A 20479-nucleotide genomic window follows, 5' to 3' on the forward strand; every position below is an offset into this window, starting at 1 on the left:
AACAAGCACTTTATTCTTGATTGCTCATATTAGAAGGATAATTTCAAGGTGTGAAATTATGTATAACTCTGTGAATTAAATGCAGTTTTGTTGAGTTTCAATTGATTGATGTACTTATTTTTTTTCTTCGGAAAAACGAACTAAAACCTAATCCTCCTCTTTGTCACCGACTAATTTTAGACAAATATGCAGGTCTCTGAATTCAATAATGGTGAAATAACCTGAAGAAATTTTCATCATGCACATATTTCATTTACAGTTACTGGTGGACAAAATTCGTATTTATGTCATAGGATTTTTAACGTCGGTTTTAACAATTGTCCAGTGATATCGGCTGTTCATAGTGATGTCTAGCACTGGGGCATCATGCCGCAGACATATCGCATAATTTCCTACCGAGTCACATTATCCTGGCGCTAGGCCGGCCAGTCCTAACACCAACCTCTTAATGCTGAGCATTAAGCGAAGCAGCTGCAATTACCATTTTTATAAATCTTTGGTATGACTCGACCGGGATTTGAACCCGCGACTTCCTGCATCCGAGGTGGACACTCTAACTACTTAGGCCACCGAAGCAGTCGTATTTCATGTAAGAAAATAAAATAAACGTTTTGAATCGAGTGCGGGAATTATTTACGGGTGATATTTTTGGCAACAAGTAGTGGCGCATCATGATAAACTTAAAGATGCATGTCATTTTATGAATATTTTCCTCAATGCCTTCACAAAATAATAGTTTTGTTAGTTGATCAGTAGTACAAATTAGTTGTCGTTCCTGAGCTACTTAGGCTTTCAAGAGGCTAATAATTTTAATGACTTGCAGGACAAGAGAGTTTATCTTGAAATTCTGTTAATTGCCTGGCAGACCATTGTTCTCAGCATTTCCCAGCTCATGAAAACTATTTATTAAAATTATTTAAAATCTGTTTTTGTAAGTCTCGCTTATTATCCGGATGTCAAGAAACACCAAACTCAGCTTTTGCGACAGCTAGACCGTCTGTCTCAATAGTCAGATGACAACCAGCCGAACATTACATTGACGGAAGATGTGAACTGATGTCGACAGTTCTGTCTGCTTCTGAACATTGGAAATGTAAACTGAATGATATATGACACTTATTTGATAATCCAAAATGCACACGTGCACGCCTGTTTGTAATTACGAGAAGAAAGGGCCTGCGTGTAGACCCCACGATCTCAAAGTTGAGCTAACCTGTCGCAGAATGAATTGTCTTAGCTTCATAATGACAACTAATCCTGTGATGAAGAAAAGCAAACGATGTTTTAAGGGGAAAAAAATCTTTGACAAAAACCCAAACGCAGATTTTATATGACCGTGATCGGGATACCAAGATCATAGAGGCGAGCGAGAGTGCTTTAGAAAGAGCCGTCTTGGCTTCGTAATGATCCAGTGAGAATCTGTCGGTGGCTTCAGGAAATAGCGTATATAATCAAAAATGAAAACTTTTACAAAATCATTAATACAATATTGACAACGACGACGACGATACCGTAAAGGAGACTGCTATACGTAGTTTCACTCCAACGTGGGCTTGACAAACACTACTAATGTCTTTGAATGTAGTGGCAGAAAAATTGAGTGAGAAGTTTATCGTTTTCATAAGTAATGCGAGTACGTCTTTAAGACAAAGCGTTACTGTTAGAAACCTACCTTCAAGAAGATGTTTTTTTCTCCTCTACATTCCAATGAGGCGAATGAAAAATCATCCTTAAGATGAAAGAGTGTATCTGTCTTTTTATATTAAGAAGGGTGCTAGGAAGGTGGCACGTTTGCATGTACAACAACCATATTTGGTCGGTAAAGGTATGAAAAGCAGCCAGGCAGGGTCAGGATGGGTAAAAACGTCATGCGTATACAATCATCCCCAAGTCGTATGCATAATTCCCTCGCCTTTACTCTTCAGTAGCCCCCGAAAGCACATCATAGATCGTGCAGGGAACATCATCTTCAGAACTCAGCTCCCAAACCAGAGATAGTGTTTTTAATCTAAACTTGTCAACATGATCAACTGGGATTTCTTTCAGCCACAATCGCCGGGCTATCAGGTATGAAATAAGATTTTTGAAATGCCATTTCTGACACTTTTGTTCAAAATTATGCTTGAGGATATATCACCAGCATTAGTGTCATTAGTTAATTTGTTGTGGGCCACTGTTTCATCTGTACGTGTGGATTCTTTACTTGAGAGCAAGAATGACGTAGTGTACGCTTCTTGTTGTACACGCATTTGTACAAATTATTTTCAGTTTAAACTAAAATCAGTATGCTTTGTTGGAGTGTTTGTAAATGCTAATAGAAGATAAAGTGAGTTCCATTGGCTAAAGGTACTTTCGAAATTTTCATACGATATTTAAAAACTGCAGCTTTCAAGAATTTACATTTGAACTCGATGTACAAATGTATTAGAAATCGTCTGATTTGTATGAAAAGATTGGTAAGAAAATCCATCAAATAATACATTTCCATGTATTCCCTAAACATCTTATTGAAATCGGAAACGATATTAGAGTTTTAAGGTAATTATAATATAAGAATCGAAATAGACGAAAACCGTTACATTAAATTCAGAACAAAATAGGAACGCCAAGTAACTCCAATGATTCATCCTTTGATTTCAATCGCAGACTCATCACCTACTCAAAACATGAAGACGGTTTAATGCAAGAAACTGTTTACAGTATTTCAGTTATGTACACTTGAATAAATAATAATTATACTTTTGAACATGAAAACGATGTTCATTGCATAAGGATCTCTCTTCCTTTGTTTGCGCCGAGCCTGTTCCCTTGCGTGTGGTTTGCTAAATTTTGTGCAATTATTGTGGTAATGCAACAAATGTTCTACCTGGTTCACGCTTCATAAACTTTTTAATTTAATTTGTCGTGTTTCTTTAGTGTCTAGAATTTGTATCAAAATTTGACTTTGATATGAGCTAAAGTAATTACGACTTTAGTAAATTATTTTATTACTTGATGTTTAGAACAGCCCGGATATCCTTGCAGGAACTAGTTTCAATCAAATTTGTCATGTCAGTTAACTCTCACTTTGTCCAACACCCTCTTCATAAAAATGTGAAATGCACTGAAGAGTAACGAGGTAATCTTACAGTGCGGATCTTCCCCATTTTAAAAATAATCTGGGGGGGAAATTATAAACATGCCCTTTTCTTTAAAATATGTTTCTGTTTGCGATTTTAATAATAAACATTCGATCTCAGAGTTTCCAGAACTAGAAGAACGAATGAAAAAAAGTAGGCAGCTGAAATTTATTTCGCTTAATGGAATTCCAGAACTAGAAGAACGAATGAAAAAAAGTAGGCAGCTGAAATTTATTCCGCTTAATGGAACATCATCAAGAATGACAGCAATATTTAAAACAAAAGCAGTAATTGTATTCTCTGCTTGTTCTTCCTAATCCAGTGTAGCTTGTAAAAACAAATATTTTGTTAGTTTGGCGTCCTCTTGAAAGTAGCCTTTGTAGATGAGCTAGTGGAACGTCATAAAATCGATGTTCCATTTGAGATTTTAATGACATGTTCTCACAGAAGTAGATAACGTCTCTAAACGTGGAACGAATAGTTAATTGGCAGTAAGTTCCTTGCTAATTATCTAAATGAAGAATATCAATTTCCATAGTTAAATGACTCCTGTATTTCTTTGATTTTTCACATAGGTTAAATTTTTATACAAGTTTCCAAAATTATATATCGCAGGTATTTAAGTTTAACGTATATTTCTCATTCAGGAGACTTGCAAATGTACCTAGATGAAGCTTCTATTGCTTCTTGAAGGAGAACGCAAACTTCGACTATCTGCTGACTCAAAAAAGTATTAGAGAAAACAGAATTCTTAAAGCGCAACTCTGATCATAGGTTCTGAATATGAGAACGTGCACATGATAACAACATAGTGAAGAATCTGCATGTACTTATAGTGGCTATTGCTGCAGCTGAACTGCCACCAAACTGGGATATACCGCGTGCTTCATAGTGCAAATTTACTTCAAATGAGCAGGAAATATATGCAAGCCAACTTTTTGTCGGGCAGGTGGCTGTAAATGCAATGAGTTTATTCAACCTAGTTTTGGAACGAGCCTCAACTTTCGAGAGCAGTTTCACAGCTGTGGAGGTACTCAACATCAGAGATATGTCTGGAAATTGCTACATTCAAGCTAAAACGACAACGTACCTTCGTAAAGCCGGATGAACATGTTATGTTTCTGTGGCCAAAAGAGGTCACGAAATTAAAACACGCGGGTTTGTTTTGTTTTTATAAAATGTTTTTAAGATAATGTATTCGTGAAAACTTAACAGCAGAAATATCCCCGTACGCGGTAATATTTTACTTAAGCTGTTCACACAGTACTTAAGGCACCAATAAATAGTTGTTAAGATGTAAGTATAACAAAGAATATATTTTGTTTACTCGATGTATTAAAAATATTACTGATTCAGTACTGTTATTCATCAGCTAAACTGTCACTCAGTGTCAAAATATGTGTCTATCACTAGAAGTTAGAATGAAGTCAGCACTCTTTCATAATTGTTTTGATTATATTTTGTCGTAATTGATTGATATATTAATTAAGAAAGTAAGGCTTCTAGGGCATGCATACGCGCGGTCGAGGGAGGGGCGAGGCACATTAATAATTAGCAGACGAGCCCATGTATATTACAAACGGCATATCTCTGGAGTTAAGAATCATCATAAAGCTAATCCGAATGTGTGATATGTACAATACTTTTTGCACGGCGGTTAAATAAGGTAAATAAATCAGTGTAGTGTTTTGTGATATTAGTAAGACCTTCGACAAAGTCTGGCAAAAAGGTTTAATTTATTACCAGAGAAATACTGGAACCGGTGATGGACGTTTGGAATGGTTTGAAAATTGTAATAGAAGAACAACAACATGTCAGGGCTAGAATGCCCCAGGGATCTATACCTGGGCACATTTTATTTTTTTAAGTTACACGTATGATATTTTGACTGATATTCGGTCCAATATAGGCGTCTTTGCTGATGATACATCGTTATCAGTTGTTGTTGAGGACCAAACCCTTACTGCTGTTGTTTCTTGAACGAACACCTACTTAAATCAATTTATGAGCTAATCAATAGTTAATCGATTTTAATTCAAATAAAATCGAACCAATGTTCATATCCAGAAAATCTCAAAGAGAACAACACCCACAACTTTTAATAAATGTCACGGTTATTAAGAATGGCACCTCGTATAAACACTTAGGCCTAACTTTAACAGAATCCTTACCTTGTCATATACATATGCAGGAAATAACAACAAAAGCATGGAAAAGGTCAGACATACTACAAAACTGAAAATCTAAACCTGATAGAAAAAAACTCATTAAAACTTCTTTTTTTAATTTTGATAAGACCTATTTTTGGAGTATTTAGATGTTATCTGGGGAAATTGCACTCAGTATGAATAAATGCAAGCTGAACAGGTAGAATCGTATGGCGGGAAACAAAATCTGCTAGAGTTTTGGAGGAGTAAAATGTGAAAGACTTTCAACAAGGCGTACAAAGCTGTATCATGGCGTGGATCGAGGATAAATCTCTCCAAATGTCCAGCTTGTCCAAATGTCCAGCTTGTAAGCAACTCCGTGACAGAGTAAAACTCTAAACGTCCTTTGCCAGGATAAATCTATACCAACGTTTATTTTTACCAAACGGACGTAAATATTGATCTTGAAATGTCACAATGTATTACTATCAAGGAGAAAGAATAGTACCAATTATCCACAAGAAACATCGACTGGGTTTTTATTTATTAAACGACAATCTTTGCTCCCAAAAAAATCGTTTGTCATCTACTCGTTAATAATGAGTAACCCTTTGCAATCGGTTGAGGTCAACGAACAGATAATAATAATAATAATAATAACTTAGTACAGCGTATAATCTTTAGAAGTTCTAAGCGCTTTGCAGTATCAGATAACACATAAAAACACACACAAAGACAAGATTACCAAAAATCACCATGAAAATACAAAACAAAAATATGCTGAAAGTGATAAAGGAAACAAACATTATTAAGTTTTAATCTTTTCATTTAGTCGAAATAGGTGATTTTTAAGAGCAAAACGATCTTCATAGGAATCTATAAGTACATAATTATAACTAAAAGAGATCCCTGAACAGTATTTATGTCTTCAATTTAAGCTGTATTATAGTCGGTACGTATTTCTTTTTTTATGAATATAATCCACCCAAGCTGCAGTTAAAAGTCTTTTATCTACCACCACCACTCGATCAATGCCAACATCCGTACACATCTTTTTCTTTCACATTCGTTGATTTGCAAGGATACAGTAAAATGTTTCTGCTGCAAACACATATTAGTCACTGTCGGACATTATAATAACAATGTATGTATAATGTTCTTTAAATATCTCATTATCAGATTTCAGTGTTTGCAGTATTCATCAGTCACATCAGCCATATTATATAAGTAAATAGTATTGTTAATGAGGAGAGAGCACGAAATAAGCTTATGATTGTTGATCAATCCCCAATATCTCTTGTTCAATATGTTGTACATTCCATGATGAGTTTTGTTAATAAATACTGTTTAAACCAAACTAATTGGCAAATTAAAACAATTCGCCATCCTTGCGCTAAAAATCTTCAAGTTGTATTGACTTTTTATGTAGGAATTAAATGCAAAGCAGTTCAATTTTAGAAGATTAGAAAATATATTCAAGGGTATGTAAGACAAAAACTGACCAGTTTATGTCCCTTGTGAAGTACAGTTGTGCAAAACAAGACTATGCATGTGCTCACGCATGCGTCGAAGTCCATTTTTGATGAGTTCTCGTTATGACGAGTTCTTATTTTCCTTTAGTCTCTTGGTCTTTGCATTGTTATACAAATACGCTGAGTTTCCACAAAACTTGTGTACAACGGCCGTTCAGGGCTTCACAGCAAAGTGATTAATATTTACAGGTTATCTTTAAAACAAAAAAGACAAGTAAAATTCGTGTAAATGGATTTTAAAGAAATTATGAAGCAAAGTTAGATGGATAAATAAGGTGGCGGGCTCTTCGCACAAAGAGTAACATGTCAACTCATTTTGATGCAATTTCTCACATTTAAACGCAAGTGAGTTTGTGTCTTTTAAATGCATATGATGATTTCAGCAAAGAGATAAATAATGACCCCTAAGAAAACGAATCTTCAAGGTGATATAACAGTGCTGTGAAGAAGTGCGTCAGCCTGAAACCTTTATCAGTGTTCACATATTGTAACCACAATTACTACACCTTGGTTACTACACCTTGGATGGTAGATGCTTTATGCGAGAATAGATAACGATCGCAGCTGCCAGAAACTTTGGTAGGATTCCAAAAGCTACGCGGCTACGAAAGTTTCATTTCTTGATGTATATTAATGGTCTCTCCAAACTAAAACCTACTGACGAAACCAAACATGACTTTAATTGTCACAAAATTCTCGCTTTATTTTATAGTCTAATGACTGACTCCTATTCATGTAAATTAGCTAAACTTTTACAGGCAAAAAAGGAATGGAAGTGTAGGTATGGCATATGTGATGTTTTCCTGAAGAACTGTTATGCAATAAAGAAACACTGATACGAGTAAATTGTAAATTGCACCATAACTTGCAAACCACAAGGTGATCCACTATTTTCAGAAGTTCCTTATTTCTTGTACAATTGTAATACGTTCTCTAATTTATAACATTTGTCTTCAGCATGAAATACGTTTCCATTTTGAATAATATTATAGATTAGTTAACAGCAACGTAATAAAAGGCTGCTCAGAAAATGATTATTTAGACAATTTTTCATTCTTTAAATTAGAATTATTATTCGAAGAAAGTACAGTCGTCGTAAATAGTCCAACTATGTGGAAGTTAAACTGTTTTGGTCGAGCGCACATCAGTGACATGGCGAGAATATAGTAGCAATTATTATGTTGGCGGCGATGCGACCTTCCTAATGGTTTTAGTTGGAATTATTCATGTAAACGTGGGTTCCACATGATTATTGTGTATTGCATTAAAACCAAGAAATATTTTCTACACGAATGCCTCAACACAATTCACGAAAACTGGTCAAAGCACAAAACCGAACGAGCAGACGGATGGACGAACGTTATATGATCGTGGAGCATATAGATAGTTCGACTGTAGTCAGCAAAGCCAAGTATTACGTTTCATCCTTCAATGAACCGTGCGAGTTCTCATTCAAATTAATATTTCTTGTATAACTGTCTGCTAAGTATATACAGTATTGTTTTGAGTGCAGGCAAGAATTCCTTTCATATACACATATAGCCGTAAGACGGTCATAATTAATGAACGATATGACGCGTTTTGGACATTCTAGCACTAATTGGCCTTTAAGTATTTAAGCTATACTAAAGTTACGTCTTGCCAAAAAGAAATGCTGGAAAGTTAATGAACATGTTTATGTAATCACATCTTCTGAAACTGACAGTGTTCCAATGTAATCTCCCTAATTGCACCCCTCTTGATATCTAGTGTTATTGCTACAACCAATAAGATCGAAAAGTAGACACCTAGCTTTTTGCATTCTGGTTGCTAAGAGGGAGAGGTCTCTCAGAAAGCAGAAGTTTCCCCCCTCGGAACGTCAGTGACTCATTCTGCGGTAAGCGGTGATGTGAATTGGACAACTCTCTTCTTGACCACTACAGTTTACTTAGACCCGCAACATTGCTTTCGCTTGCGAAAGAGTCAGCCATTCTTGGAATCACAGGATTTAAATTTAAATTCAGCCATGCCTACTGTATATGAGCAGGTGTACTCAAAGGTCGGCGGGCAGACGTCAGGGGTGAGTTTCATTCTTCATCACAACTGATGTTCTTTATTAGCAGTTAAAATATTTAATATAATGTCAAATAAAATGCTACGTATACAATAATGAAGTGTGATGCAAAATCATGACGTAAGGTCGAAGTCGTCCTGATGTAAATTATCATATCATCAGCTTATTTTGAGTCTATGCGTGCAAATTATCATGTCATAAAGCTTAATTTGGGTATATGTGTGTTAATTATCATGTCATAAAGCTTAATTTGGGTATATGTGTGTTTAATTATCATGTCATAAAGCTTAATTTGGGTATATGTGTGTTAATTATCATGTCATAAAGCTTAATTTGGGTACATGTGTGTTAATTATCATGTCATAAAGCTTAATTTGGGTATATGTGTGTTAATTATCATGTCATAAAGCTTAATTTGGGTATATGTGTGTTAATTATCATGGCATAAGCTTAATTTGGGTATATGTGTGTTAATTATCATGGCATAAGCATAATTTGGGTATATTGTGTTAATTATCATGGCATAAGCTTAATTTGGGTATATGTGTGTTAATTATCATGGCATAAGCATAATTTGGGTATATTCGTGTTAATTATCATGGCATAAGCTTAATTTGGGTGTACATGTGTTAATTATCATAGCATAAGCTTAATTTGGGTATACGTGTGTTAATTATCCTGGCATAAGCTTAATTTGGGTATATGTGTGTTAATTATCATGGCATAAGCTTAATTTGGGTCTATACGTTTTATTATTATACCATAGGCACAATATAGGTACATGCCTGTAAAATATCATGTCATAAGTTTAATTTGGTTCTGTCTGAACAAATTATCATCTCAAAAGTTTTGTTTGGGTCTGTACGTAGTACGTATTCTATCACAGCAATTGGAGTCTATTGGTAATAATTATCAACTCAAACGTTTAATGTGAGTCTATGCGTTCTATGATCATGCCATAAGCCTAATCTACGTTTTTGCTTACTAATTCTCATGCCATAAGCTTACTCTTGGTCTTTACGGGCTAATTATCGTTTCATAAGCTTTATTTGGTTCTGTTTGTACTCCTCTAAATTATAATCTCATAAGTTAAATTGGAATCCATACATGATAATTTTGCAGTCGTCAACTTAACAATATGAGTCTGTTTGTACTATGTATGTATGTATCATCTCCTAAGATCAATTTGGGTCTATATCGATCAACTTGTGACATTCTTTGTGTGCAGTTAGATGAAAAAATTAAATACACTGACATTATTTGCAGTGGATGTTATCTAAAACAAACAGTTCAGATTGCAAAGAAAGTTCTTGCATAAAATTATGTTGCATTTTTATTGGTTTGACGCATTGGGTCTGTGACATCAGCCATATTAAAAATCGAAAATTTGGAATCTAATGTACGGATTTAGTATATGATAGTGTAATATATACGGTATTCTTTGTGCACAAAGTTTCCCGCATCATCCAGGAAAACTTTGAACAATTGGGCCAAGCTCCCCAAACGTACCAAAAGTTTGCGCTCGGCATTATTTCTGCTTCCTACGGCAAAACGGCTGCAATCAGCATTATCTATCTATATCTAAAGATTACTTCGTATCTAAGCCACTTCTGGAGTTTTGTTTGATAATTTTATCATAATGGTGCTAATTTGTTTTGGGGAGTTTGGGGAGTTCTTATTTAGTTATGCTTAAAATCTTAGGAGATATACATATTTGCATACTTTATCCTTTCTGATACCCTCTCAAAGCTTTATGGCGATAAAGAGGTGAATGACAATGCTATGACAAATATAACAAAATGATCCCTTTGCTAATATATTTTTTTAACCCCACTCGGCTTCTTTCTTGGAAAATCAAAGGTAAAGGCTGTTGTTTGATGCTCTTTATGCTTTTAAATTAATTGCTGTTGTTGCTGATCCTCATTTTTTAATCTAATACATCTTATTACTTCGAGATTTTTGCGCACATGAACAGTACTTAAAGCTTGGGATCCAACAGGGACCAAGGCGGTCGAGAGCCATTCCAAAGCAAAAATATTCCTTGTCGGCGACTCTGTTTAATCCTTCGGTGGTTTGATTGAAGTCCCTAATGTGTAATAATAAAAACAACATATGAATCATTATGGCACATATCAAAACCATTTATATGAGCACAAAGTCAGAGTTGGAGACCGGCGGTTTAGTCTTTCCAGAATGTTCCAACAAAGAAATCTCGTACGATAATTCCTCCTTCATGATCAATTAATGAGAGGTATGTGTTTTAGTTCGGTGAAGAATGACGCGGAAAAACGTTGTGCAAACTATATGAGTCGACAAAACTTATGTTTGCACACGTTTCTTTCATTCATATTTCACTGAACTTAGATAGCATAAATGATCGATCGTTATGATGAAATTATAACCTAAAGTGTTAGAATAATATAAATTCTATTTACATTTTTTTATTAAAATGTATATTATTTCTGACGTATTTTCTTCTTCTTCTTTTACTGTTCATGGATATACTCAAAAAGAGCTATCAATATCCATAATTTATCTGCAGCCAATCAGAAAACGGGTAATAAGTTCCTTACAAACGTGACACAAACTGATCTCTTTTTATCAAATAAAATTAGGCAGCAGTTGTGATCCAGATATGATTATTAGTGTGTTTGTTTACCATGATAAAGATGTTCTTTGAAATACATTCTCTAATTTATTTAATGCTGTATATAAATGTGGTCCCTTTCATGAAACGTCATACGAGGGTCTAGTTGTACCGTTGCATAAAAAGGGCAATTTAGATGATGTTAATAATTATGGAGCTATAACACTTATGAGCTGCGTAGGTAAATTATTGATAGGTGTGCATACTAATAGGCTAAATGACTAGGTAGAAAACTATCATGTCTTTATTGAAGCACACGCATGATGTAGGAATAAGTATGAATATAGCTGGAATGCTTTTATTTTACATGACCGTATCTCAAGATTAAAAAGTTTTTCTGTGCGTTGATTGATTTCGCCCAAACGTTTGATTACATTGTAATGGATAACGCATGGAATAAATTGATAAAGCTAGATTTAAGGAAAAAATATTCTAGATAAAAGTCAAATCTATGCAAAGAAATGTCAAATCAAGAGTTAAATATGATATGTTAAGTGATGAATTCTCTTGCATTCTTGGTGTCTGGCAAGGTGAACGTTTATCGCCTTTACTTTTTCCAGTATTTGTAAATGATTTAGAGAAACTGTTTGCCATGCATGGTATTGAAGGTATATATATTGGGATGGTAAATATTTTTATTATTTATATGCAGATTACATTATCAGCTTTTTATGTTCGCTCTAAGGCCTTTAGTCCGGGTTAAATTTTTGAGAGATCACTGTACTCAGTGGAAACTTGTGGTTAACACCTCAAAAACAAAGGTTATGATTAAAAACATATTGTACTTTGGCTTGAATCCACTTACTGCAATGAAAATCTATAAATTGTAAAGAAGTTTGCATATATTGGACTGGTTATGTTATCTGACGATTCCTTTAACAAAGCAAAGAAAATATGACAGGGTACGCTAAACCAGTGTTATTTTTACCTGAAAAATAAATTTACATCCTTAAAAAGAAGCAATGCCATGAATCTTTTTGACAGACTGATAAAAACTATCTTTAATTATTGTTGCCAAGTCTGGAGATTTATTCCTGTTAAATGTATTATAGAATGAACTCACATTTATATAATTAGGTAAATTTGGCATCTCATATTTTAGGTAGGTGATGTGCAATATAAACATTTCTCAGTTTTTACCTTGCCTGAAACAATGATTGCTAATCATCAATGTTAGCATAATTGTAATGACAGTAGTTCGAAAGTGATTAAGAAGAATTAATTGTAAATCAAACATGAGAAAATTCTGTGTGAATCCATTGCAAATGGTGGGGGAAAAATTAGAAATAATTTCACAGTACATTCTGTGCGCTTGGATCGATGACTGCGAGATATGTGACTGTGTGGGGCACAAATTGAATTTTAATTAGGTTCCGTTCGATAACGGTCTGACCGATATTTTCAGTGTAGGATTAAGTGCAGGGAATGACACATTTGAGACAAACCAGAGAAAAACATTCTGAAAAACCTAGAACCATTTGAAACAGGTGTCATAAAATGATATTCTACAGAATATTTATTTCTAAGGGCGGACTATAGAGGATTATTCTGACTTCGATGATAGTGATACAATTTGTGGCAGTTTGAGAAAGTAATACTGATTGGCTAAGCTAAACGAGAGGTGTCATGTTACACATTTCGGATCCAAACTCAACCTTGAAAGCATTTATTCTTTAGAAGATAGAAACGCGATTGCTACTTTAGAGTATCTTCTCAAAGACTCACTGCTGAGGATGGTAGATGGGTGAAATCCTATAAACCAATGTAGGAATGACTTTCTTCTATTTGCAATTTCCTTGCAGATGAATATCATTTTTACCAGAATGCTTATAGTACAATGGTCGAGGATCCAAATATAGAGGGAAAGAGAATAATTTTTAGTAATTTGACCACTTACATGTATAAGGCTTTTAATCATCGAAATGGCGTCGTATATTCAGATATCTGGTAATTACTTTGACTGGCCATTGCTTAATTCGAATTGCGTAATTTCTGAATTTATCTTCAAAGTTTTATCCTCAATAATGTAGATATATTTTTCTCCCTACTGAGATATTTTGTGAATTAACCTGCTTATTTCATTTGCATTGATCTGCATGCTTTTTGTAATTTCATTTCTCATTGTGTTTTATTTGTATATTATACAATATACATGATAATACCGTGTCGTTTACTGTAGCATCCGCCATTCAATTCATTTAGTTGAAACAATGTATCCACACAGCTAATGGAATAAATAAAGACTCATATTCTTGTCAGTGAAATGACCAACCATACCTATGGCCTGTTTAAGGTGATAAAATAAATTTAAATATAATTAAATCCAATAAATAAAAGGGGAATAAAAACACATATAAATTAACTGCTAAATGATTCCTATTCGTGTAATTATTGGATACATTTTTTCAGATATCGGAAATTGGATTCGCAGTACCAAAAAAACTATCATAGTACAAAAGCTGTTTCTTGTTTAGGATCAAATAATTCTAATGTTCGGAACTTCTCAATAATTCCTTGTTTGGTCAGTAGCCAAAGTAATCCGAATGGGAACTATCGACATACATTTGACGGATGAGCCGTAAATTTAATTGACCTGGAAGTTGGGAATGCTATCTGGTCCTGAGTGAATAATTAACTCCTGACTTTGCAGGACGTTCCAAAAGATTAAGCTGTAGTTTCCGATACAGTGCACTCGTTGTTGCATCGCGTCTTCTTGCAATTTATCTTATCCATGAATCTCATCAAACGGTCTGAAACGTAGTGCCAGTAGGCGTGGTCAAATGAAATTGTGTGCAGGGCATTCAGGTGTGAACCAAAGAAAGTAATAGTTGGAGAACGAGTTTGATAAAAATAATAATGATCAAAGAAAAATAAATTATATACTTAGTAGTACATACAATGCACAAATACCTACATGTTTTGCAAACACAAAATTGTTTTATCAGATAACAGTTCTGATTTGTTTTTATTGGAGCTTCCATCACAAAATCGCAACCCATGAACCAGCTGAGCCGGTTTGAGCATGCTCCAAAACGATCTTAACTAATTGCTTGCAATTTTTTGTCATTTTCAAAATCCCTTTATTCGGAAGAATCATATCATCAAAAAGCTGTGACTAAATTATTGCTATACAGTAAATGTTGCTGAGCCCAGTGAAACGTACAGATGTACATGTTCTCACAAAAATATTTGGCACCAAATGCCAAAGCAAGCAAACAGATACACAATTATTTTTTTTTCATGCTTCCAAATACTTTCCTGGTCTACAGCAAAGAGTACATGCGATATAAACAGTTTACACTATATGGTATTACATAATGGGAATATGCACCTCTGGTAGAGAGCCTCAACTGCATGTACATGTGATTTCACCAGTACAACTTAGAGCCAGTACCCTCCGTCATTAATGTATAATCAACATTTAGAATAATAAATGTTACTCCATGCTTGTAAATCTTAATCCGAATTGAAACTTACAGATTTTGATTAGTCAGAACTGACAAATGTAGTTTTTGATTGGTCAGAATATTTTCGAGTAAATTGTATGGCTGGTGTCCGATCTGCGGAAGGAGTATTATATGACAGCAGATCTGGGTCTTTGCTGGTCGCGCTTGGCTTGAAGCTGTTGGAGGGTGTGTACGGTACGAGTTATATTTACCTGGTGTACCTCATCAGTGAGCAATTCCTGGCGCACATTTTCTTTGGAAAGAGAAAGAACAAGATAATTTCCAAACTCGTGCAATATGGTCGAAAGCACTTAACGTAATGTAACAGTAAACATACCCGGGTTACCCTCCCTCCCATCCCACCCCAACCCATTTCATTTTCACCTCAGTTTTAAAACACATTCCTCATGCCACAAGAGTATTCATTAACCTACTGACATGTGTGGATCAAAGGAGAAAGAAAAGCTTGTGCGTTCAGTGTCGGGTGACATGTAATTGTCTCACCTAATTAGCATTGTCTGGTAGGAATAGATATCAGTACCAGACTATCAGTTCCGTTTTCTTTTTGTCTGGTATCATTAATATTAGTTTGTCCGTGCCATTTTTCTTTTTGATTTTTTTGGGTTGTTTTTTTGGGGTGGGGTGGAGGTGGGTGGGGGGGAATTTGTGTTGGGGGTTATGGAACCATTAATTATCAATCCCAGTCTGTCGTTCTCGCTTGCGCTGATCATGCACGTTCTTTTTTGGAGGAAATGTCGGAAAGGGAAATAATTCTGTCTATGTGCCTTACTTGAATTTCTATACTTGTAATGGGACGTAAAATGTAAATGCGTTGGTAAAAGAACAACAACCAAAACTCGAAATTATATTCCCATAGCTAATGCATTGTCAAGAGCTTCTTAAACAAATCAAAATTTATACCAGATGTTAACAAAACGTTGCTTTAAGACGGTCTTTTCCATTCTTAAATTAAGACTTAAGAAAAGTCTTACATAGTACAACATATTTGTTTTCATCGAACCATATTCGAATAGTTTTGAAAATAGTAATGTCAGATCAAGGAAATTAAACTTATGTCCCAAGAAGGAATAAATTAATTTGTTTATAAAGATGCATTTTAAATATGACTTGTTAATAAATGAAATGTTAGGGCCAAAACGTCAGAGCAATTTTAACTTACTATGTATTATTTTTTTAATACATTTTAACTACTGTCTCTATAAAGGAATAAGTACTCCACAGATAAAATAAGCGAGTACAGTATATTTAGAAGCATCAGATGCATATTATCGTGTTGATATTTCTTTTTTCTCTTTTTGTGTTGTCAAGGTAACATTTGCATATTCACACTCGCTGGCAGAGACTGTATTCATTTTGAAGAATGAGTGACAGGGCGGGTTTAGTTCGGTTTTCGGGTAACCATAACAATCTAGAGGAAACTATATAGATGTCTCAATTAACCTTCAAAAGAAAAGCTGTAAAAATATGTTGGTATTTAATAAGTTTGCGGCACAGCAGCACATTACTGGCTCGACAGTGCCAAGCAAGATCAGGTACCCTAAAAAGGCATACGAAACTAAGATAAAGGATAAAAAGGTTAAAATCCTTAAAATACAAAGTTTTTATTTTTATACCGCACCCTTTTTTTAAAAACAAAAGTCCAAGACCATTTCTACTGGAATATCATTACGCGACGCAGGAAGGTTGACTTCATTAGTCATCTCTTACCTTATGCAGTATGGTGCATGTGGTGTATTTCTACATCCATGTATTTCGCGCGTGCTTGTGTCTGTGCGTGTGTCTGTGTGTAATAAAGCAACATAGATATACTTTAGCTGTACTGTATTTGTGACTATCGGGGTTGCATATAAATACAGTGTGTACATGTTTGCTGTTTTCATTGGTTAGATAACATCATGTATCGTAGGTTAATTAGTCACGTCATATGTATGCATTCAATGTCTGGATAATTCCTGAGTATCTGTTACTCAGGGGAAAAGCTATTATCTCCCTTGCACTGCTGATTCATACTACTGCCTTCATTGATGACGCATGCACTAAGGCTAGTCAGTCTTGCCCGTTTCTGGTAGTTACATACAATATAAAGAGCGTACCGGCTTCAAAATATACTAAATGTGTTACACACAGAGATGAAAATGCTGACAAATATGTGACTGGTAAATACTGGTACCCCTCCCCCTCCCCCCTCCCTCAATCCCCCAACTAATCTAACAGTTTCTCAATCTTGCATCATATGAATTATTAAAAATATTTGATGGCGGATGAGTGTACTTGGACACTTATGTGCAAGACCAAAGACGCGACAAATATTAAAAATTAAAGTATTTCAATATGGGAAAGACAGAAAAGGAATATGCAATACTTACCGCACCTGTCTATTACTGAGTAAACCAAGCGTACCTGGTCGCACAACGTGTCTTTGTCAATGATAAATACCTCTCTCTCTCTCTCTCTCTCTCTCTCTCTCTCTCTCGACCATCGATGCAGATACGGACTAAAATCTATGAAATGACAGCGTAGAAGATTTTCGTTTGTGTCATCCCACGATGTCTCTGGACATATGAATGATGGTAAAAGTTAAGTCAAACCGACCAAAGGATGTGTGTGTGTGTGTGTGTGTGAGAAAGAGAGAGAGAGAGAGAGAGTATAGTGGTGGTACTGTTACTAAAGTAGAATGTTAGTGTCCTTGTCAATGATAAATTGATAAATACATCTCTCTCTCTCTCTCAGTATCTACAAACAGTTCACGGTGAAAAGGAGAATATACATATCAGAGCGATTGTGCTGAATAAGATCTTTGGCTGTTAATTGGTAAATTAGCTCTTACTTTTAGCTTCAGCCAGAATCGCTGCTCATAAAATACGTCTTCGCTACTTAATTAACGATACCGATAAAAGCGGAAATTGGTTGCATATCTCATTATGTAACCTTTGACAAGTAGTTTTGTGCAAATTTAGCATATTCTAATATTGGAAGATTGCTGGCATGGGGTAAATGGACCAATTCTATAATATTCAAAAAATGTACCGCTGAATTATATTTTGATTGATTGAAATTGATCTTTAAATGTACAGAAATTGATTTTCCAATATTAGAAAATTATTTTGCATAATAATGTCACCGTGGTCATTTGCATATGCCGTCATTTCAACCATTTCTTCAAATAGATCACTCTTGTACACTTTTCCAATTTTAAGCATTGTCTGATCTTTTTAATTGCCATTAAGCATTGATGATTTGTTTAATTGCCATTAAGCACTGATGATCTGTTTAATTGCCATTAAGCATTGATGATCTGTTTAATTGCCATTAAGCATTGATAATCTGTTTAATTGCCATTAAGCATTGATGATTTGTTTAATTGCCATTAAGTACTGATGATCTGTTTAATTTCCATTAAGCACTGATGATCTGTTTAATTTCCATTAAACATTGCCTGATCTGTTTAATTGCCATTAAGCATTGATGATCTGTTTAATTGCCATTAAGCATTGATGATCTGTTTAATTGCCATTAATCATTGATGATCTGCTTAAAATCATTAGTCAAAAGTCGGAGTCAGAAACAAAACTTTCAAACAAGCACACCAATGAACATGATATTTGCATATAATACCATTCTGATCATTGAAACAGTTATTTTAGAAGAAATATTCGTAACTTTTCGCAAATTCGATGGTTCAGACTATGACCAGTACTCTCTAGGGTCTATAAAATTATAGCGTAGAAAAGCATATTGAGGCCAAGGGCCATCGCATATCTATCAGAGACGTTCCATTTTAAAAGTCTGTCAGAAAACCAGATTCGAGAAAACAATGCAACAGAAGGTTTGGTAGGAAACTAAGAGCCTCAGAACCAATAAGCCAAGACGACGAAAAAGTATTATTTCCGCTGGCTAAATGGGCTGTCACACAACAGCTGTTTTGCAATTTTTCTCGTGTAACTATTTTGATACGAGACGATGTTAGGCCAGCGATAGAAGACATACACTGTATGAGTGAGGTCAAAGCTGAGGTGCCTCCAACAGCGAGATGCAAGTGACAGGGCATAAACATATTATTCTTTAGCTGGTAAAAAGAATGGTAATAAATATACTTACATTTATGCATCGTGAATTTCCTAAAGATGTATTTTCTTAGCTGGTACTGCAAATCCGAATGACATGTCCTGCAAAACCTGAGACACACCGAAACTTTACTGGAATTTCGAGTACATTTCCAAGTGAAATCACATTATTCCCACTGCACTGAATTGACCCCATAATCCAGTCCATCATAATCAGAAAAGCAGAATTGAGTTGGATCAACATAAAAACGAAATCCATCCACACCAGACCAAATTAAAAAAAAAAACAATGTGGCCCTAAAGTTTTATTTTAAGTAGACCAAAACGACAATTCTTTTTGAAACTACTGTCGATTACGCAACGAAGTTCAATTTTCGCTGTACTATGTGCACATTAATATTGGTATTGTGTATTGATGAATCTACGGTTGTGTATGTTTTTTTATAAATTTAATTACTTTGTTTCTTGTAGTGTTTTTTTGTTATAATTAAGCCTTAGGTAGAATTACAAATTGAGTATATAATAATAAGGCTACTGCATTTATATGGGAAAATATGAACTCCCAAAGGTCGTGCAGTATTATTCCGAGGAAAAAAAAACTCGTTCATATTTTCCCATACAATGCAGTAACCTATAAATACTACCTACTAATATGTACAGCACACAGCTAACCCTGTGAGAGAAAAGTGTCAACATATGCAATGTATAGTCAGAAATATGGAACGTTCACCATTAAATAAATATATGTATTCCACCTTTGAAAACCACATATTACTGTCAGATTGTGCAAGGAAAGATCTTACCTGGTCATGAGCTAAATAAAAATATGTAGGGGCCTACACTAAGTCAGTAATGTATACAATGTTGGTTACTTACATCATTTGGTCGCAAGGTATATTACTAACATATATGTGCGAAAACAACAAACTTCATAATTGCAACATGAACAGAATCCAAGAAATTAAATTTAAAAGTTTTTTTTAAAAAACAAAGCCATTTTAGCGTGAACACAATGACCCACTTTTGTTAAAAAGGTGTAGTACTGATCAAACTGCATTCTCTTTGAAGTTTGATGATTCCTGGTATACCTACATAACTAACTAAATATATACATTATATGTCATTAGTTAATATTTCATACGATTTCACAATGCCAAGGCACAAATATTCAGTGCCAAATAGTTACAATTAAAATTATCTTCGGATTTATGGATTTAGCATGTAGTAAATTGTGCATACCCATCATTTTGTGACGGACAAGTGTATCATTAAAGCTTTTTATCATCTTCTTTTTCATAGATATGCTTGTAACTGTGTTGACTTTCAGCGGTATAATATTGCATGCCAAACAAAAAACCTGCAAGGACACAAACTTAAAGCGTGTATCTGCCCGAGGGCTGTTCGAAATTTACTGAAGCATTGAAAAAAGGAGGTCACAAAATCTAAAATA

General features: G+C 34.7%; 1 protein-coding gene across 3 annotated transcripts in view; it reads left to right on the forward strand.

Moving 5' to 3' along the window:
- The first annotated feature begins 1909 nt into the window (after positions 1–1909).
- Positions 1910–20479, forward strand: part of LOC149803775 (filamin-A-like) — a 104473-nt gene continuing 85903 nt past the window's right edge. Inside the window, exon 1 of one of the 3 annotated variants that reach the window (XM_089953563.1) lies at positions 1910–2067. In XM_089953563.1, coding sequence (XP_089809689.1) covers positions 2023–2067 — 45 coding nt within the window. In that variant the 5' untranslated portion in view covers positions 1910–2022. Of the gene's footprint in view, positions 2068–8646; positions 8858–20479 lie in introns of those variants that run through there. The other 2 variants (XM_089953561.1, XM_089953564.1) reach the window with 2 other exon arrangements.

The sequence above is a fragment of the Sinohyriopsis cumingii genome, chromosome 3 (assembly GCF_028554795.1).
Source record: "Sinohyriopsis cumingii isolate HCF-2022 chromosome 3, ASM2855479v2, whole genome shotgun sequence".
Classification (NCBI taxonomy): domain Eukaryota; kingdom Metazoa; phylum Mollusca; class Bivalvia; order Unionida; family Unionidae; genus Sinohyriopsis; species Sinohyriopsis cumingii.